General features: G+C 50.5%; 1 protein-coding gene across 2 annotated transcripts in view; it reads right to left on the reverse strand.

The window, feature by feature from the left end:
- Crtac1 (cartilage acidic protein 1) overlaps window positions 1–21,486 on the reverse strand; it is a 151,001-nt gene extending 129,515 nt beyond the window's left edge. Inside the window, exons 1-2 of one of the 2 annotated variants that reach the window (XM_004625528.2) lie at window positions 20,900–21,486; window positions 2,050–2,249 (exon numbers count right to left, since the gene is read on the reverse strand). In XM_004625528.2, the coding sequence (XP_004625585.1) occupies window positions 2,050–2,249; window positions 20,900–20,923 (224 nt within the window). In that variant the 5' untranslated portion in view covers window positions 20,924–21,486. The remainder of the gene's footprint in view (window positions 1–2,049; window positions 2,250–20,899) is intronic. The other variant, XM_023708913.1, reaches the window with a different exon arrangement.
- Between the last annotated feature and the right edge of the window lie 379 nt (window positions 21,487–21,865).

The raw sequence follows: 21,865 nt of genomic DNA on the forward strand, positions 1-21,865 counted from the left end.
GAGCTGGACACAGGCCACCAGCTGCCCGCAAACTGCTCAGCTCCCTGTGCGTGGAAAAGATCGCTGTAGTGATCCCTATTTGCCCTGTCATGGTCTTCTCTTTAGTTTTTCCTTCTAAAACCCCCAAGTAGAATTGAATGGATCTAATTGTGGCTAATAATTAAATTTAAACCAAACTAAAAACTCCATTTCTTGCTCAAAGTAGCCAAAGTTCAAAGTCAATAGTTGTATGTGACTCGTGGTTACTACACCAACACAGAACACTGATGCAGGCTGGCCAGATAGCTCAGCAGATTAAAGCGCCTGCTTAGGCAGAGCACAGCAGCTTAGGCAGACCACCCTCACCCCCAGGGTGCACTGAGATGGCAAATGAGACTGGGTGTGGTAACGCACACCTATAATCCCAGCTCTTGGGAGAATGAAAACAGGAGGATCACTGTGAGTCCGATCTCTGTAGTGAGACCCTGTAGACCCGGAACTAAAAACATTAAAAAACAAAAAAAGAACACTGATGCCATCACAGAAAGTTCTGTGGGATGGCTCTCTAATCCTGCCAGAGGAAGTTTAGAATTGGTCCTGCTCTTCTTCACAAGGTAGGAGAAATGAATAATGAAGGAAAAAGGTACTTTATAAAGTATCTTTTCGAGACACTATCACCACCGGCCCTCCAGACTGCCCTGCCAGGTGGGCGTAGCAGGTTTCCACACACAACTTGCACACATGAGGACAACTGGTCTGTAGCATCAAGCTGAGCATGGTCCACAACTACTGGGTTAAATACAGCTAAATTAGTACCAGGTCTTCCATGTCCAAGGTTAACACTTGTTACTGTTACACGAAATTGCTACAAATGACATTACCTGCCCGCACTTTATTTACTACTTCTATAAAAGCTCAGGCCTCCCGGAACAAGGTCGCCAAGCCCCTTTAGTGTTTGTATGGACTGATTTTTGAAGCACTAAGTAAACTTTGTGTGGTATAGTTTGGCAGCACTAGAATTAGGAACCCTTGAGGTTTAAGTCCAGGCCCATCCACTTGTACTTTATTTGATAGAGAGCAAGCTGCTTCATCTATGAACCTCCACTTCTTTTTCTCTAAGTGGGCAGCATGGTGTTTTCAGAGGATGAAAAAAAGTGTACATGTGAAATAAGTTGTTATACCGTGGCTGGCACATATTAGTGCTTAATAAATAATAATTATCAATGGTGACTGGTAGAATTTATAATGCTCTGTCATGTGTGATAGCCTATTGAAACTTTGGAACATCATTACTATATAAAAAAGCTGCCCCCTTTTAAATATATCTGAATCTCAGAGAGTAAGGAACTGTCTTGAGGTCATAGAACCGGAAAGTTGTTCATCTAGACGTGAACTCAGGCCACTGCAATGCCCAGGCAAAGCTTTTCTTGCTTTTGCAGGAGGGAAAGGAACAGTGGTACCGAGAATTGGTTAGAAGAAGCTTACCAGCCCCGATTCCCACCTTCCCTTCTTTTAAATGGGCAGTGAATATCTCCTAGCTCCACAGAAAAGTGTGGTGCAAAGGCAGCGCGGGGCTTCTCCTACTGCGATGAGCGCCTGCAGCCCCTCTCACGCGAGACCCCGAGAGTTCCGGCCCCTCTCACGCGAGACCCCGAGAGTTCCGGCCCCTCTCACGCGAGACCCTGAGAGTTCCGGCCCCTCTCACGCGGAGACCCCGAGAGTTCCGGCCCCTCTCGCGCGGAGACCCTGAGTTCCGGTCCCTCTTAACGCGGAAAGCAAGTAACACCTGCGTGGCCAAGGATGTGTAAGTGTGACAAGACAGCACTGCGAAGTCCTGAAAGTGTGTAGATCCGAGAGTCTTCCAGACTGCCCTCCTTCCCAGCCTCCTGCTGTGGCAAAGAGCACCATGGTGGCACCCAGACTCCTGGCCAAGGGGGCTGGGCTTTGGCTGAGTGCGACAACTGACCTCTGAGTAAGATCACAAGTCACTGAGCTTTGGAGGTATTGCATAACCTTGTTAGGAAAAGCCGATTAATATGTCTGTCAAAGTTAGGACTGAGAGGTGCTTACCCTGCCACAACGATCTCGAAGTCCCCGTCGTGGTCCACATCAGTAACTGCCACACCATAGTTGAGCTGAGTGGGGTTGCTGTCATAGTCGGGGGGCAGAACCGAGTTGGTGACTGCGATAAACATGGGTTCAGCCCGCTGGGACCCCTCCGTGGGAGGCAGAAACTGCAGCAGCAGCAGAAACAGTAACATCCTGAACATCTGAAACCAGAAGGTGTAAGTTGCTGAAGATCCTGTAGCCAACAGTCCCACCCAGGCCCAGAAGTTCCTTTCTCCCTCGTCGTGGGGGCGTGGCAAATCCTTTAAAAGCGCAGCCTGTTCCAGCACTACAGGACACCTTTATCCTGCTCTGCTTTCCTTTGTACTATAGGACCCAGCACTGTATAACACACAACACAATCTACTTATTTATTGCACTTATTTTTTGCCTGTCTTCTCCTGCTAGAATATAAACTCCACTTGGGCAAGGATCTTTGTCTGTTTTATTCACTGGTATACACCAAGTGAAAACGGTACATAACAGGTACCCAATATACATGGAAGGAAGGATGGAAAGAAGGAAGGTAGGAAAGGAGGAAGGAAGGGAGGGAGAAAGGAAGGAAGACAGGATAGAGTATATACAATCTTCCATACAATGGAGAAAGTCTGGAAAAACGCAGAAAGTAACAGATTTCAAACAGTAAGAGGTAGGGATGAGACAACCCCCCTCCCCAGCAGGTGCAGGTATAGAATGGGAACAGAGGTGGTGAAGGGTTGTCTTCCTGTGGAATGTATTCCAGAGGTACGCGTGGGGGACTCTGATTTGGCAGGCTCCGCAAGCCAAGATCCCTCCCCAGGGCAGCCGGCCGTCACCTCCAGACGGAGAAACAGTCAGCTAGGGCATGCATTCCAGCAAGGCCTGGCAAGCAGTGCATCATTCACTTGGAGAAATTAAACCATTGCTTGTGTGTTTTATTATAAATTAATTATGTATAATGCATTGTATAATTCATTATTATATCTGTAACATAACTCAGGGTGTTGCCAAGCAGCCTGGGGCTATGGGAGCCATGGCACACACCCAGGAGACTGTTGAGAGTGGCCAGCGAGGTGGAAGGACTCCACCCTCTGTAACTGAGGGCAAGTGAAACACTTAGCATGCAGCAGAAGGTGCTGCCCTGAAACTGTCCTTGGGACTTCTGAGAGTACAGTCAGCCCCTGTGGGCTGTTCTGAAGGTTCACTGGTACAATACCCCAAATCCTGTGCAGGTCCAGTCCCATATCTAAAACAGCCAGGAAAACCCAATCCCACCCAGGCCCAGAAGTTTGTTTCTCATTTGTTATAGGGGTGTGGCAATCTCTAGGCTGCCCTGACCACCCTCTTTAAAACTGCCATGCTGGTGGGCCATGAAAGCCAGGAGACACCTTCCTGCAGGCAGGCAGCAAACCTCTTCCCAACAGAACCCTCGCTGCTGCCTTCTCTGTACATCTGGCAGCCAAGGACAAGGCTGAGCGAGGCTGATGTCTTAATGTGGAAGCACAAAGAAGACCTGAAGACCGTCTCCCACATGGAGACGGATGCTCCTGCCAGCAGATGAGCTGGCTCCGGGTCAAGAGCCCAGAGACCGTGGTGAGGGCCCAGCTGCTGCCCTCAGTTGCTCAGGAGCAGGAGCTCCCTGATGCCTTGCTGCACAAGTTGGGAGAGGCACAGGGACAGGGCTCCCACCGCAGGGCAGAAACGACCTGAGCCTTCCCTGGCAAGGAGGCTCCTGTAGTGTGTCCACGGGCTCAGGCTGGGAGTTGGACTAGCAGTTGGAGCTTATTCCAAATTACAGAGGCATCAGAATGAGATGGTATCTTTTCTGGGGCTGTCTAATCACTAAAAACAAATGCATCACTGTAAGCTCTGCAACGTGGCAGAAGTTTGATAGGATCAAGGAAACTCATAATTGGATAATAAGCAGCTGGGGTGGGGTAGGAAGATAAAGAGCATTTAATAACCGGGGTAGACATGGTAAAATGTAGCACAGTTCTGAAGATCCCTGGACTTTGCAAGGTATGACCTTTATCGAGGGACAGCAAATGAGTTTAATTCGAGAGCCAAATCCAATTGACAGGCAGTGGGGAAAGAGCGATGAGCTTACAACACCTGCAACGGGCACAGAGGAGTCGGTGTGAGGCACTGGGTGTGCCATCTAGGAGTGAGTTGATTCCTTCCAGGCATCGTGTCTGCAGCTAGAGTCACTGCCCTCGGGATGGCATCCTATTAGTGTAATACAAGCCTAACTGCTAGAAACTTCCTAAGGGAGGTCACGAGGGACAAAAACCATGGCCCAGCCTCTTGATTTTTACCTTTTCTCTGAAAAGGGGAACCTTTTTTTTTTCTTTTTCTTTTTCTTTTTTTTTTAGCGGAACTGGGGATTGAACTCAGGTCCTTGCACTTACCTTCCCCAGCCCCTGAAAAGTAAACTTTTAATTAAAGGAGTCACATGGGAAAAAATAAGCCATCCTATATTACCATTTCCAAATAAGTATCCCATGGTAGACGAATTAAACATTAATTACTTGTGGGCTGACTTATTTTGCTTGATGATCTTGAATAAGTCACCGCCTCTTTAGATCCCAGCTTCTCCTCCAAAATTAAAGTTTGGGAGGAAGTCTCTAAAAGTCTTTTCTGACTCCAAAATTTTATGATGGATCAAAAGATTCTTTTGAGAAATAGATTTTTAGAAGTCTCTCTCTACCTCCATACTGGCTTCTTCTATAATCTCAAGACCAACTTGTATGATTTTCCTTTTTGAGCATATTAAGTATTTTGAACAAACGGCTTTCCAGAACAGTCCTACAGTAGCCCAGGCCAAGGCTGGAGAGAGACCAGGCAACATCTACGGGGATCCTGAATTCACTCAGCACGGGTGGACCAGGGAATGGTCTCCCCTGGGGCAGTGGGGCAGGGAGGACACCTCCTCTACATTTCATTTCTTAGCCACACCAGATGCACCCCATGCACCTATCAGGGCACTTGGCTCAGTCAAAAGTCAGAGGATAAGTGGTGGGTTATCTTGATGGCATATCAGGAAACAGTTATGGTGAAGAAGCTCGGGGGAAGATCTGGTAAATATCCTCTAAGCATCAGCTGGAAGAAATCATTAACATGCTCCTCCATGCCCTCACTACTTGGAGCAGTCCATAGGCCAAGCAGTGTTAGCATCATTTAGGAGTCTGTTAGAAATGTAGACACTTGGGCCCCAACCCAGACCTAATAAATCCGAATATGCATCTAACAAGATTTCAGGTGATTTGAATGTACATTAAAATTGAGAAACATTGCTTAATCTTGGCTGTACACTGGAATCACTTAGGGAGCTTTAAAACAATCCTCATGCCTGACAATGATTTCTTGTTTAGGACACCAACAGCACAGGCAATGAAACAAAAAATAGATAAAATGGGACACATCAAATTAAAAACATGTGCATCCAAGGACACTATCAAAACAGTGAAAAGCGGGCTGGTGAGATGGCTCAGTGGTCTAAAGCATCTACTTAGAACTAAGCTAAGCGAAGCACAGGGACCACGGTTCAATCCCCCAGCACCACATGCCAGCCAGCCCCTGCCCCCTGGTGGGCTGAGCTGGCCACACACACAAAAATAAAAAAAAAAAAAAAAACAGTGAAAAGCCAACCCACAACATGGGAGAAAATATTTGCAAGTCATAAATCTGTTAAGGTATTAATATCCAGAATATATCAATAAACAATGGTTACAACATGATAAAACAGCTTTATTCAAAGTGGGCAATGGATTTGAATAGACATTACTGTAAAGATATACAAATGGCCAAGGCAATTGTGAAATATTACTAACTACATGGTAAATGCAAATCAAAACACAATGACATATCATTTTATACCCATTAGCATGGCTATAATCAAAAAGCCACAAAATGACAAATGCTGGTGAGGCTATAGGGACCCTGGAACCTTTGTGCTGCTGTAGGAACGTAAACTGGAGCCGCTGCTGTGGAAGCCAGTGCTTCAGTTCCTCAAAAATGTCAAAATAGAATTGCTATATGATCTACCAATTCCACCTCCACATATACACCCCAAAGAAGTAAAAGGATGGGGCTGGGGAGATAGCTTGGCAGTCTAAGTGAGGCACCTGGCAAGTGCAAGGACCTGGGTCTGTCTGGGCACGCCCATGCCAGGCACTGAAACTGGGCACGGTGCTGCATGCCCTTAATCCCAGTGCTGGGGAGGCTGAGACAGGAGGATCACTATGAGTCTGAGCTGTGTAATGAGACCCTATACCAAATAAATAGATAAATAAATGATTTTTTAAAAAAAGAAGTAAAAGGAGAGACTTTAATGGATACTCATATACCCAGGAACATAGTGGCATTATTCACAGCAATCAAAAGGTGGAAGGAACCGAAATGTCAATGGGTGGGTGGATGGGTAAACACAATGTACTGTGGACATTCGCTGGAATATTAGTCAGCCTTAAAAAGGGATAAAATTCTAATATGTGCTACAGTGTGAGTTAATCTTGAAGCTATTGTGCCCGGTGGAGTAGGTCAGTCATAGAAGGACAAAGACTGTTGGATTTACCTTGCACAAAGAACACAGAGTAAGCAAATTCAAAGAGATGACAACTAGAATATGGCTCCCAGGAGCTGGAGGAAGGAAGAGTGACGAGTTAGTAGTTTTTGGGTACAGTGCTTCAGTTTGGGAAAATGGAAGAGTTCTGGAGCTGGATGATGGGACGGCTGCAACAGCGTGAGTTTACCTACTAGCACTGGTAAGATTTACGTGTACGTATTATGCCATAGTAAGACAGCACTGATGTACGGGTCTTATCCCAAGATATTCTGACTTTTTTTTGGAAGGGATGTTGAGACAGGGTCTCACTTTGTAGTCCAGGTTGGGCTTGACTTCACTATGTAACCCAGTCAGGCCTCAAACCAAGGTGACCCTCCTAGCTCAGCCGCCTGAGTGCTAGGATTATAGGTGTGCACCACCACACCCTGCCAAGGTGTTCTGGTTTAATTGCTCTAGGATGCAGCCTGGGAATCAAATTCCTTTAAGTTCCCTTATGATTGTAATATATTGCAAAATGTGAAAATCATTGTTCTATACTAGTGCTTCAGGCTCCTGAAACTGTAATGTACCCATGAATCACCTGATGGTCTCATAAAAAGGCAGATTCTGATTCAGAAACTCTGCCATCAAGCCTGAGATTCTATAGATCTAACAAGTACCCAGGTGGCATTGGGATGCTTGTTCACACGCTGCACACTGGTTCTATGCCACAGCTCGCAGAGCCACGAAAACAGGCTACCCATGCGAGTGAAGGTATCAGATGGACCAAGAACTTTCCTCTCTCTCTAGATCTAACAGGCCAAAATCACCCCAAGATCCAGGGATGCTGAGGCTCAGTTCGTTTTTATACCCTCAAAGCACTAGTTGCCTTCCACTCAAGGTCAAATCACCACAATTGATGGGGAATGATAGAGGGCTGCTGACTCTAATTTTTGCAAAGAGGTGAGAAGAGCAGAAGGTTTGCGACTGGAGGAGGTCACGTCAAGGAGACAAGAGAAAGGTACCTTTAAAGGGCAAAGCCAGAGCAAATGGGATATGGTGAGAATTTGCAGGCCGGATAGCAACACGTGCCAACACATTCCCAGAAGCCATCATAGGAGGTGATCTATTAATATTTGTCAAATGAAGGAAAAAGAAAGAAGGCATGTGTCCAGAAGATAATATGAATCAGCAGCAACTGCTTGCAACTTGTCATAGGTGTATAAAAACGGTTCTTTCTCCAAAGCAATGCTTCTCAAATTATAATGTGAGCATACTTCTCAAACTCTACTGTGAACGACAATTACCTGAGGATCTTGTTCAGACGCAGATTCCAATTCAGGTGGTCTCTATGTCTAACAAGCTGTTGGGTGATGGCTGGGCCACAGGTCTACAGACCTTACCTGCAGCAGCAAGGCTCCCAACGAGCTGCCAAGCCCTGCTGCCCAACCAGCGGCTGCCAAGCCTTGCTGCCCAACCAGCAGCTGCCAAGCCCTGCTGCCCAACCAGCAGCTGCCAAGCCCTGCTGCCCAGTGGAATCATTTGCACAATGGAATCGCTGGGCAGTACGCTGCTGCCGGCATCCCTCAGCTAGTATGTGATTTAACTGGTCTAGGATGGGGCGTGCTGTGTCTTTGGAGACGCTGCCCAGATGATGTCAATGGACAGTCTGGGTTGAGAACCATTGCCCTGGACTCGTGGTCCCCCGATGGGAGTGTAAGCTGCAACCTGATTTGAAGTGAAAAATGTTTCTGCTACCAAAATTCATCATCGGCTTGTTGAAGTATATGAAAAAAATCTATTTAGCTAGAAAGTGTCAACAGAGGCAGGGGATATGAAGTTTGGAGAAGAAAGCGGAGCAGGCTAATACTGCCTGCGGCAGGAGGGCAGCAGGCGCCCAGAGTGACCTCGCATTTGATATGGCTCGCTCAGGAAGCCTCCTGTCACACCACTGTGAACATCTGAATCCTTTGGGAGAAGAGGTAGGGAAGCTAAAAATAGAATGGAGAAGTGGGTTGAACTGAGCATTTGTTTTGTTTTGTTTCCTTGAATGCTTGCGTAGCAAGCGCCTACTATGTGTTGGGTGGGGTACTGGGAGCGGCACTCTCTGGCAGGAGCAGCACTAGGAGAACACACAGCACTACGCAACATGCAGTCTCGTGCACGGTATGTAGGACTCTGTTTATCATCTGCTAGAGATGCAGTGAGCTCTAGGAATGCAACGATGAATAAGACCTGGTCCTCGTCCCCGCAGCGCTCTGCCAACAGGCAGGAGAGCGTGTGTGGCAGCCTGGGCAGAGCCAGGGAAGGCTGGCCAGAGCAGCGCCGTCCAGGGGAGGAGGGCTGAGCAATGAAGGCAGAGGCCCTGCAGGGGCACAGGCCAGCGCACGCTGCTCTCAGCTGGGAAGGTGGACTTCTCCGGGGGCAGGTGTGTAGAGAGAGAAAGAGTTCTCACGAGGGCCAGGGATGGTGGGCCATGTTTCAGCTGTGAGAATAACTGCTCTGTAATAATTTCTTTAAAATGCTTCATATGTGAACTCTTGGAACAAGCCTCACTCAGCAAGTTGGAGAGAGAGCGCCCAAGGCTTAACATCCACGGCCTGGATCTGGATCTAAACTTCACACCCCAACCAACTAGTGACCTTCAGCACAGCCCCCCCCCTCTTTTGGGCCCCCATTTATAGCAGTGCATCACGTGACCTTCCAAGGTCACAAGGGTTAAGTGAGCCCCAGTGAGGGCGAGGCAGGGGGCCAGGTGGGAGGCAGCTCCCCAATTGTCTCCCACTGTGCAGGGTAAGGCCTCTGCGGACATTGGCTCCAGGGTCACATGCTGCCAAACTCAGTTTTCTATGGCCTCAGGATTTCCCTGAATTGGCCCTGAAAACTGGTAACCAAGCAACCTGGCTTCTCTGTCGTGGGGTCAGGCAGCTGCGGGAGAGGCTTCCAGGGCAGTTTCCAGGGCAAGCAGTTCTTTTGCAATTATCGAAAGAGCAAGGACACACCCTAGGTGGTCACAAAGCAAGAGGCCCAACTGCTTCAGATGTTAGCAACAAACAGCATGCAGACACTTTCAGGAGACCTAAGACGTGGGGGAGAGAAGCAGCCACAGGCACCCTCTCCCCCACAGGAGCTGGGCCACCAGAGCCACACAGAGATCCACAAAAGAGCTCCTGGGACTACAGCAAAACTGGCAAAGAGATGAAAGACGCTGCCTTGGCTCATTCACCCATAGCAACACTTCCTGCAGGCCTGCAACGAGCTTGGCTTTGTGCTAGGCTCCGGAGTCACTGGGAGAAAGTTACCCAACATTTGTAGTGAAGGTGAGGTGTGCTATGGAAGAGGGACCACCAAGAGACATAAATGACCCAGTCGGGGAGCTGGGGACTGCGTCTCAGATGAATGGTGCTATGGCTGGAGTTTGAGGGATGTTAAGTTAGCTAGACAAAGAGGAACAAGAGTGAGAGGGAGAGAAGAGGAACAAGAGTGAGAGGGAGAGAAGAGGAACAAGAGTGAGAGGGAGAGAAGAACAGTACAGGGAAACTCTACAGAGGTCAGGAAGGCCCACCTGCCTCCCCCGCAGGAAGGCCCAGCCCTGCCCTCCAGGACTGCCCATTTCCAGGCCGAGGGTCATGAGTTGGAAGGAAGCCTTCATTATCCATTGGTGAAGTCCAGCTGGAGGCTGTCCATTGGGGCTGGAGCAGTGGTTCTCAACTGGGGTGTCTTTGTTCCCCTTTGCCCCCGGGGAACACTGTCAGATCTAGAGACGTTTTGATTGTCAAACCAGGGAAAGGGTGCTATTGGCAACCAGCGATATCCTACAATGCACAGGACAGGTTCACAGAAAAGAATTATCCCGCTCCAAATGCCAATAGTGCCCAGCTGAGAAGTCCTGGATTTGAGTACTACCCAGCCCCTGCCCAGCCCTCTGAGACCTGACTCCCTGCAGACTGCTATGCCACACGCGCAGGCTTGCCCTCCCCTGGAGAGCCTGCTGCAGTTAGGTGCAAGGACCTCAGCAACCTGGGGGGCAAGGACCTCAGCAACCGGGGGGGCCGCACACCCAAGCCGGCGCCCACAGCTGGGTCTGTGATGCAGTTAGCACTTCAGCTCCCTCGTCGCCACGACTCAGAGTCTGAGGAGGGACGTGGGGTGCCATTTACTGGGTCCCTTAAATCCCAACACAGTCACTCAGGATGGAAATTTGGTGTCATACTTGGATTTTGCTTCTTCACTCTTTGCAACCACCGGGTCACAGGGTCAGTTCTCCTTTGCAAATCTCTGCCCAGGTTTTCATCCTCACTGCTGGGGATTTGTACCCTTTATCCTTTAACTGAACAAGGGCAACACTTGCTAACTCCCCCCTTCTTACCCTCCTCCTGCACGGCCTCCACTCCTAAGTCACACAGCTGACCAGGTGGCTCATCAGCTTAATTCACCAGACCCTGCACTAGAGGCAAACAGAGAGGCACAGAGCTGCAATTTCAAGGAGTGAGCACAGGATGAGGGATGGACAGTGACAATAATGTTCCTTGCTTATCCTGTGTGCCAGGCACCACTCTAACCCTCCACCCAAATGACTCGCCGAATCCACAGGTTGGTCTGTGAGGTCACTGCTACTGTTGTCCCCATTTTATAGGTAAGGAAGCTAAGGCATAGAGAAGCAAAGTAACTGGCCTAAGGTCCCATAGCTAGTCCTCAGTGGGCCTGGCATGTGTATCCAAGCATGCCAGCTTCAGAAGTGACATCTGTAGACACTACCTGAACTAGTTTCTCTCAGGACAAAACTCATCTTAAATCAAAGGAGAAGGGGTCACAATGGGAGGAGCAACCCTCTCCACCAGGGAAAGCTGAGCAAGGCCTAAGAGACAGAGACAAGGCAAGGAACCAAGGGACAAGGTGGAGGAAGTGCTCAGGCTGAGGAGGTGGCCCCTGCATGGGAGAAGCACAGGTATGCGCAGTGCATCCAGGCTCCAAATGGTGGGGCAGGTCAACTGCTGGGAAGTGTGCAGCTGGGTGGGGGTGGGGACAGCTGGCAAAGACTGTGGCCTCCTGAGTGCCACCAACCCAAGGGTGAGGGATGACAAGGTCTGAGTGGTGTTGGAAAGAACATGGCTTGGGGCTATAACTCAGTGGTAGAGTGCTTGCCCAGCAGACTCAAAGCCCTGGGTTCAGTTCCCACTCTGAAACCCAAAATGAAACCAAACCAACCAAAACCAAACAAACAACTCCACAGAATAATCTAGCACAAGGCAGCAGTGAGCAGAGGCCATGAAAGCGCTGGGCTGGAAGAAGAGAGCATAGCTGGGTAGTGAATACCGCGGCCCAAGCAAGAGACACAGAGGCTACCGAGGGACACAGAGGCTGCCGAGGGACACAGAGGCTGCTGAGGGACACAGAGGCTGCCGAGGGACACAGAGGCTCCCGCTTACGCATTCATTCTTTCCTGCTGCACACTCCTCATCAGGCGCTGCCCTGGCACCAGGAAATACCCAGACAAGAGAAAGTCCTAGTGGGCCAGGGAGATAGTTCAGTAGAATAAGCGCTTCCTTGGCAAGCGCAAGGGCCTGAGTTCAATCCCTGGTTCTGCCAAAACAAAACGAAAAGAAAAAAAAAAAAAAAGAAAAAGAGCAAGTCTTTGCCCATGGAGCATAAATTCTAACACCCCAGCTCTGTTTCTCCACCCTGTCCCCAGTCCTGGTCCTCTGTTTTGCCAGCCTGGAAGGAACTCCAGATCTGTGCCCACAGCCCCAGCTTCAGAAGGTGCCTGCCCTATGCAGCATATGTTCTACATCTTCCCCAGCACCAAGAAAATAGGAAGCTTCATCCCTTTCCTGGAGAGAGCTCAAGACACCACTGGAAGCAGCACTCAGTGAGGAGACTTGGTTTGGTTCCAGAAAAAGGCAAAAGAAAGCCCAGAGGAGCCAGGCTGGGAGGTGCCACAGAAGCCATCAGGCTAATGAAACGGTCTTTCTGAAAGCGAGAGTACATGGCATCTCCTGGCTTGTGCTCCGGGCTCAGCAGGTCCATAAGTGCTATCGACTGCTCGGCCTTCTGGTTCTGTACAATGGGAACGAAGGCTTCTCAGGAAATGAGAGTACTGCCTGTGAGCTGCTGAGCACGGCGCTGGGCGCAGAGGGCGCACCCCTGTGAGAGCAGCCATGCTGTTACTACTGGAGATAAATGTTGCTAGCTGAATTAATGCATCTCAGGAGACGGTGCCCAGGCACATAGGTGCTCCCCTTCCAAGAGGAGCTGTCAAACGGTGAGTGGAACGCTCTGGACCGCAAGACTTTGAGGAATAGGCTTGCCTCTGTTACTAATTTGTCTAGGGACCCCAGTGGAGTTCTTTGACTCCTTAAACACAGCTTTCTGAACACAGAACCCCTCAGTATACTTACACACACACACACACACACACACACACACACACACACACACACTCATCCTTCCAATGTGTATAAGGTACTTGATGGCCAGGTTGGAACTAACGCACCAGATGCAATCCTTGCCTCAGGGAGCTGACAGTTCACACAGCACAATGTGGTAAGTTCAGAGTAACAACAGGTAAAAAGTTTGGCTGCAACCCATAGGAGGGGCGGATTAACAAGTGAGGGGTGAGGGAAGGAAAGCAGGAAATGCTTTCTAGAGCAGGTGAATTGGGATTCCAGGTAGCAAAGACCTATGGATCAAAGGCATGGACGTGAGACAGCTCAGTGCATGCTGCGAATGCAGTTGCTGCGGCTGGGATGCAGGGGTGGGACCCAGTGTGGAGGGAGAGGTACCAGGGGGAGCAGGAGGGGAGGGAGGGGAGGCGGCCTTGTTGGAGGTGGCATTGGGACCATGGAGAGCCTACTAGGCCAGAGGAGAGGGCCCGCAGTCACACCACGGGGGACGTTGTGAAGTCAGGTAGAGATGATCAGACGTGCATTTTCAAAAGGGCATTTCAGTTTAGGGGCAGCAATGTGTGGGACAGATGGGCTGAACAGTGAGTGACAGCATTCCGGAGTATCCGAACAGCCTGGGGTGGGAAGAAGGCAGGCTGTTAGGTGACCTCTAAATTTCCTTTCCAGACCTAAGAGTCTACAGGTCAGGTTTTTTCCCCTAAATCATTTAAAATGCATTAGTGGACCTCGCTATTTAAAAGCATCCTCCTGGGAATCTTTCTGCAAAGCAATGATTCACTCCCTAGTTTGTCTTCAATGGAAATCCAAATCTTCATCTATTCCATCAGCTTAAAGCAAGATGAAGCTGCATGGAGCTTTCTTGCAGTCAGGGGTGTGTGTGTGTGTGTGTGTGTGTGTGTGTGTGTGTGTGTGTGTGTGTAGGGAACAGATGTGGAAGCAGCCGAGGACAGTAAACAGGAAGATAAACTCAGTCATGCTCAAGGCTCAGGGCAGGACACCATTTCATAGGGTAAGCCTTGCACGGGTCCTCGGGTCCTACTTGACCAGTAGGGTAGTAGAATGTCACCCAGCCCTGGTGCCAAAAGCTAGCTCGAAGAAGGAGCTAGAAAGGAGGTGGGCCTCACCGACCAAGGCTAGCTTGGATATCCACTTGCGTACCAAAAGTCACTTCTGCCCCACAGTGGCTACCTACATCCCCTCCTTCACTTGCTCTCCCACCAGGCACCAGTTGAGCCCTTCCAGATGCCAAGCATCATGCGAGGTGCTGAGTTTGGAGCGAGAACAAGTAACACAGTGCTTCCCACCTTCGGCAAGGCAGTATCTTTCTCAGGGACTCTGACTTTGCTATTGCAGGGATACAGCAGCTCTTAGAGGAGAGGTACGTGGTTATGATTTCTGAAACAGGCTGTTCTTTGAGACTAGAGTGAAAGTGAAGACAACTTCACTTACAGAAAGAAACTGCAGTGATGGAAAGGGCTTGTCATCCAGCTCCTCTGATTACAGGCACTGACCTCCAGAGGCTAAGAAAGCTGCCTCAGGACCTGCCAAGTGTGCGAGGCAGGGAGTTAAGCAGCAACTCACCCTCTCCCTGGCATAGGGAAGGAGACAACCTTAGTCCTGCCTCTCTGTTTGTGTGGGGAGGGGGGGTCGGTGGGGGGGGACATTATTCAGCCTCCTATCTCCAACCCGGAGCACTAGGAGGACACAACCAGAGGTGAGCCTTACTCAACTGTCCCCACAAATGCTAAACTGCTCTGCTGTCAAGCCCAGGCCATTTCCCTCTTGAGAACTGAGCCAGGATTTGTAGGGCATGGTGGTTCCTTTATGACAGATACATCAAAGGAGGCTGAGAGGCCAACACAGAAATCTCCACCAAGTTGGCTGCTCTCTAGGTAGGTGCGAGCTGATGTGAGGGAGGGGAAAGGTCCCTGCAGGCCCTCCTCTTGTCACCAGGACAGTCTCTGAACTCAGCAGTGACTCCATGACCTTGTCACTCTGTTTGTCAGGTGCAAACAAAGATAAGAATAACTGGAAACAACAGCAAGGGTCATTTTATACTCTCTGCACTCTGGATTCTTCTGTAGCTAATTAAAGTAATATGTCAAAATGTCCCTTGGAAGAGATCTTTAAGAATATGTCTGTTAAGTAAACAAGGTTTTACTAATTAATGACACGCCTTCCCATCCTTCACTGAAGGTTCCTGAAGCAGTTTCCTGTGCCAGGAGGTTGAGCAGGAAAGGGTGGCAGGGAAGTCACTATCTCTCCTACCCGTGGGGAGTGGGGAAAAATCCAGTTGCTTGTCATTTGTGGAGCTATCAGTTTCTCCTCCGGATGTTGATCAGATTTCCTGGGCTGGAAGCAACTCACAGGGCCAGGGGACTGGAATTTTTCCAAGAGTAAAGGCTTTGCTTACGAAGTCAACATGATTTCTTTCAAGGAAAATTTGTATCTTTTTTTTTTTAAGTGTCTAGGGCAATTTGAAGGGCAAATCTTCTGACTTTTCTCTAAAGATAAAGACTATGACATAACCTTTTGCTAAGAGACCACCTCCCACAACACATACTTGCCCAGAGAGGCACTGGGATGGGGGAACGATTTGTTCAATATTATGCAGTGAGTCAGTGGCACAGCCAGAAATAGAACTTTCCAAACTCCCAAATTCATAATAATAGCAATATTCATAATAGTCTTCTTATAATTTTCAAGTGTTTTTACAGTTTATATTTAATCTTCACAACAACTTTGTGCGTGTTGGGGGAGGGTAAGTCCGCTCAGGAGAGCAGATCTGGGTTCCAAGCTAGCTTTGCCATTTATTTGTTGTGAGCCTGGCTGGTTCCCTCTCCTCTCTGGCTCTCAGTATCCTCAGCTGTGAATTGGGAAAATCGGGTGAAAAATATTTCCAAACTCCCCCCGCTACCTCTAACCTGCTGCTGTGACTCTGGGCTGCAGCGCTTTAGTCAGGGCTTCTCAGCCTTGACACTACTGACACTTGGGCCCAGATAACCTCTTTGTTGAGAGGGCTTCCCAGGGCTTTGGAGGATGTTCAGCAGTACCCCTGGTGTCTACCCACTAGATGCTGGTAGCATCCCTTAATCCAGTTATAAGAAAAATGCTTCCAGACATTGCCAGATAACCTCTTTAGTCACTGTCCGAGGATTTCAATAAAGCCAAGATCATGAGCAGTTCAGTGGAACAAAGGTCTCCTTGTCACCTCCTCTTTGTCAACCCCTTCAAACCTCTCTGCACACTTTTCGAGTATGATTTCTCACTCCTTCGCTACTTCTTGGTTCTTAAGCACCTTAAGTGGTCCACAGTGTTGGTGTGATAATGAACCAATTGATTTCATACTTTCTCCTAAAGAGAGTTCACAGGTTTATGTCCCCTAAGTAACCAGGCAGGCTCCCCAGAAATCCCTCCTATCGTCCAAACTGGCCCCAAAGCCTGTATCTGCAGCCTGCAGAAGGCTCAATGAGCAGGGATTTGTCAGCGCTCTTAAATCACTGGGTGCTGAGGAAGGCTTCTCCCAGAAGAAAGATCCTTCCTCAGGAATCAATAGCTCAGGGCCCTCCATCACATTCAGAATTATCCTGAGACCTGTAAAACTTCTCTTCCCCAAACACAGTAGAACCCCAAAATGAAAACTCTGACATAGGGAGGGAAGGAGGCAAGAAAGGAGCCTTGGCAAGAAGGCCTTATCCATCAACCCAGATGTTGCCGTGAGCAGCGGCCACTGTGCAGCAAGCCTGGACACTCAGCCTGGTCACCTGTGTGGGTCCCAGTGACCCAGCAGTAATGCCTGGACACTCAGCCTGGTCACCTGTGTGGGTCCCAGTGACCCAGCAGTAATGCCTGGACACTCAGCCTGGTCACCTGTGTGGGTCCCAGTGACCCAGCAGTAATGCCTGGACACTCAGCCTGGTCACCTGTGTGGGTCCCAGTGACCCAGCAGTAATGCCTGGACACTCAGCCTGGTCACCTGTGTGGGTCCCAGTGACCCAGCAGTAATATCCCTTTCCAACTGAATACCTTTTAAGATCTTGCCAAGGAAAGATACACTACAGACTGTCACCCTGATCTCATCCTTTCTCACAGGGTTTCCAGCTTCACTATTTAGCTGAAAAACAAACCAAGGCACACAGAGATCAAGTGGTTTGTCCAGGGTCTCTAAGCCACTATCTGAGGAGAGAGACTCAAGCCAGTGTCCTTACCATTCCAATGAAAGCAGGTCAGGGCAGCCACATAGGTGGACACATGATAGGGACAACATCTTGTTTTCTGTGTCTAATGCCATTTCTCAAACTCTATTCTCCTCTGTCACCATTAAATTAAAAAAAAAAGTGCAGAGAGCTCACAACCTATTCATATTCTATGTAGTTATATTCCTCTGGCCTTATCCAGGATCAGACCAAGCCTTGAGAAGATAGAGCTATTATTCCTGCTAAAGCAGGGAGCTGGGAAAGATCTTCAGCAGCTTGGAAGCCCACTTAAGGAAAGGGGCTGTTGCCCTCTGGTGGGCCGCGTATCTTCGCTTCCATCCTCCTTTCCAGATGAAGATCCACCTTGACTGCGAGTCTAGTGAAATGACCAACCTTGAGCATCTTCCCTGGCAGCAAACACCCCCTGGGTGAGCCTCAGGGACCAATGAGTTTCCACCTCTCAGAATTCTGAAAGTAGCCCATCAAGTCTGCCAAGGTTCTAGAAGAATCCCAGCATGAAAAGACACTAGGTGAAGAGAAAAAAAAAGAGAGGGGGCAGCCCATGGACCACACGGCAGAGCCAGTTCCCCAAAACCTTTCACATATGTCAATAGCCAGACTCTCAGAACAAAATAAAGGGCAACAGAAATGGTGGTGCCTTCCAGCTCACCCAAGAAGCTGAGACATGAGGATTTTGCAAAAACAAAACATCCTTGCCCTCTGACCTTGAGGTAGGAGCAACAAGGATAGTGGACATCGACAGGAACACGTTGGAAATGTTCCAGTTCATTCAGGATATGTGTTTGAGATGTCCCACCAGCAAGGGAGTGACCACAGGCCACAGAGACCCCATCTCAGCACATCTTGGCAGAGGAAAGGAAGAAATCCAGGCTTGGGTTCCAGGACCGCGGCAAGAGCCTGGGCACTGCTGGCTCCTAAATGCAGAGACATAAGCTTGGAGCTGCATGGCTTTTGCTGGAAAGACTGCTTGAAACAAGATAGTGGAGGAAGAGGAAAGAATAATTAAGAATTTCAATGATCTGTGTATACACACATGAACCCCCACTTTATCTCTATCTTTATCCAAATACAAATTTAAAGGAAATTTCTCTAAATTTACTAAAGTTATTAATTTACCAAAGTCTGGTCAATTAGTAATTACCAGTACCTACCACATAGAAAACACGTATCCATCTCTCAGTAGAGTGGAAAGAGCACTGAATGGACAACTAGAAATTATAAGATCTGGTTTTATCTCTTCCACCAAATAGCTATGTAATCCTGAGCAAGATACTAGCAGGTTTCAGCTTTGTCGTCTGTAATTTAAGTGTACATGTGGATGTTGGTGCTAGGATAAACTTGGAGTAAATGCTTCCTAAAGCTCCTTTCTCTGCCTCTGATGTTCTTGGGTTCTCTGAGCCCTTAATGTGTTCAAAGAATACACCAGAATGAAGCACAAAGGAATATCAGGGAGTGTGTGGAGCTCCGGCTCCGGCTCTTTGGAATGTAGTGCTTGCATCTGAGGCCACAGGACCACCTCAAGTCCAGAAAGCATATGATAGATAGAAAGGTTCCCACCACAACGGTGAAAGCTGGGAACTGTGGTCTGGGCTTGCTTAAACATTAAGCCACTATGGCCAATGAAGGGCAAGAAGAGAGAAAGTCAGTGGTCCCGAGCTAGGTACTTTTGGCGCCCCCTACTGCACACCATGGGTCTTGCTCTACCTTTAAGCTTCCACTAACTTGGCAAGCAACAAGGAAGCTTTGACAACCAACCCAGGCTGTTACAGCTGTTTAACAGACAATTACTCCTAGTCCAATCTCTGTAAGAGTCTATGCTTCAGCCCTAGAATCAGACAAGTCCACACACTCTTGGGGCACCCCTGTGTAGCCAGCCGTAAGATGCGTTAACCAAACATCAAGGCACCAAGAGAATAAACACCAGAGTTCAGAAGAACACCAGGTGCAGTCCAGATGGAGAACAGGGAAGAAAGAGCAACAAGCAGGTATTTCACTGCACAAATCCCCAATGGAGAGAAGGTCTTGGGAAACATACCAGAAAAATGTTGACTACAAGCAGACAGAGGATGGAGCTTGGGCTTGGGTGTAGACTGATGGTTCCCATAAAAGATCTCCAGGCTGAGGCAGTCAAGCTAGGAGTCTGAACATATGCTGATGCTCAGGAATGGAGTGAGGTGAAGGCCACAGCCCCAGCTGAACAGCTCAAGAGCAGGTAACCATCACATACCTTTGGCCTTCTCCAGCGTCCGTCAAGACCAACTGAAGTGTGGGTGTTCTAACTGTGGCCCTCTAGGCTAGCTAGCACCAAGCCCCTAAACTCTCAACATTGCCCTGGAATTGATTTTTAGGACTTGTTGCCAGAAAGATGTGTGTAACCAAGTCAGTAAGTGAGCAAACGCTTCCTCGAGCACCACAGTGGAACAATCGCCATGTTCCTGCTCTTTTGTCTTCCACCTCTCCTTCCCCGTGGCTGAGATTGGAGGACAGCATGGTTGTCAGAATTTGCTCTAATTTAGTTTTGGGCATTTCGTGCCCCAAGTTGTAAGGGCTTAAAATCTCCCACCCATAGCTTTTCTTTGCCCACAAGTTCTCACCCAGCCAGCACCATAGAGCGAGCTGTCCTCTACTGTCAGAATCCCTGCTTTCTTTTCCACCTGGCTTAACTTGGCAAGTCTTGGAAGGTACCTCAAGTGCAACTCAAGAATGTGTCCTGGTTGGAGAACTGAAGCACCTCTAGGGCTGCACAGAAGCCACACTGAGTGAACCCACTACTGGCAGCAACAAGATACACCAGTCATCCACAGAGGAAGCCCCCACCCCCACCCCGAGGGAGGCTCCCATCCTGGCTGGAATGACTTTGGATTCTTGAGTTGGTTTCTGCAGAATCGAGGCTAACCAGGGTTCCCAACTACTGTACTGCAAAGAAGCACGCTGCATTGCTGGGCATGCCCCCAAGTCCGGCCTGCGGCCCCACGAACACCTCTGTGTGTTTCCAACCGCCCAAGGGGGCCCGGTTCTCCTGGAATGCCTAAAGCAGGCTTGCCTAAGACAGCCTGTAAATGAGACCACACCTCGGTCCAGCAAAAGGCGGCTGGCAGCTACACCGCGCGCGGGCTGGTTCCCGGAGCTCTCTGCCACCCAGCTCTGTGCAGGGGAGAGCTCGGCTTCCCGGGGGAGGAAATGCTGGCTCTCTAGGGGCTCTCCCCCAGACTGGAGGCTAAACACTCGCCGAGGCGAGTATCCTTCCCGGCCAGAAGCTGAGTCTGGCCAGCTGGGCGACTCCCCAAGCCCCCTGCACAGCCTGTCTTACCTGTTTCACCCCCTCCCACTTCCCGCGTCCCCTCCTCAAGCAGCTGACCTCCAGGGTTCCCCAACACCTTTCCTGCCAGTACCGTGTTGTCCCTACACCTTGGTTCCCACCTCCCTGCTGCCTCCATCCCGGCGCCCGCCTCACCCCTAGCCCGCCGCCCCTAGCCGAGGGGAGGCTCCGCGCGCCAAATGAGGCTATTGCCCCTTGGCAAGTTGGCAGCAAAGCCATCGCCTTCGGGGTCTGTCTTCCCTGGTTCCCGGAAGCATCCCCACCGCCCCTGAGCTCGCATGGGGAGGGGCCCATAAACCTGAAGAAACTTTCTCCGCCCGAGGGGGTGGGGGCTCCGAGAGCAGTTACTCACGCCCGGGGCCGCGTTGGGCGCCATCCTCGTGCCCTCTCAGCCCCGCCGCCTGGGGGCGTCGGAGCGCGGGCGCTCACTGCCGCCTCTGCCGCCGTCTGCAGCTCCCGGTCCCGGTCCCGGGCTGGCCTCGAGCCTCCCGCCCCGACGCCGCGCGCTCGCTTTATACAACTCCACTTGAGCGCGCCCGGGCTTATGTAAAGGCTGGCGGAGGCCCGCAGCCAATGGCGTGGCGGCTGGAGCCGGGGGCCCAGGGTTGGGGGGCGCCCGCTCGGCCAATCGCGGCCCGGGGAGTCGGGGAGCAGGATGGGGGAAGGGGCGCCTCCCCGCGCTGATTTAGGAGCCGGGATTGCGGTGGCAGCAGCCAGCAGCGCTGCTGGCCCAGCTCGGCGCGCCGCGGCTGGCGCGGGGGTGGGCGGCGAGGGCGGGCGCCCCCCTGCGCCCCGCCGCTGCGTCGCGTAACCTTCAGGAGGCAGCGGGGCCTGGCGAGAGGAAAGAGGGACCTGGCGGGGCGCTGGGGGCCCTGGATCGGCTGGGAGCGGAGGTCCCTCAGGAGGGAGCTCCAAGAAGGAATGCAAAGGGGGTCAGGAGCACGGCGAGCCCCAGGACCCCGCAGCCACCTCGCGTGCGGGGCGGAGGGACCGGCGGGAGCAGTGGTGGCCCCCTCCCCACAAGATAGCGATCTGGCGTCGCCGGGCGGGCCGGAGTGGCCGCGGAGCTGCGCTGATGGCGAGATTTCGCGCTGCGGAGCGAGCGCCGAGCCGATCTTTATCCAGCCTGGGGACGTGTCCGAGCGCCTCAGCGCCTCCCGGGGACTGCTCAGTATGGGGAGCAGAGCTTCGCGACGGCCCCAACAGGAAGGGAGCGGACGAGCACGGCTCCGCGATACGGCGCGGCGGCCAAGACAGCTTTGGGCAGCGTCTGCTTCCCCGCCCTGCCAGCCGAGTCCTCACCCCGCCCAGTCCCGCT

Source organism: Octodon degus, unplaced genomic scaffold, assembly GCF_000260255.1.
Source record: "Octodon degus isolate 3935 unplaced genomic scaffold, OctDeg1.0 scaffold00010, whole genome shotgun sequence".
In the NCBI taxonomy this organism is placed as follows: domain Eukaryota; kingdom Metazoa; phylum Chordata; class Mammalia; order Rodentia; family Octodontidae; genus Octodon; species Octodon degus.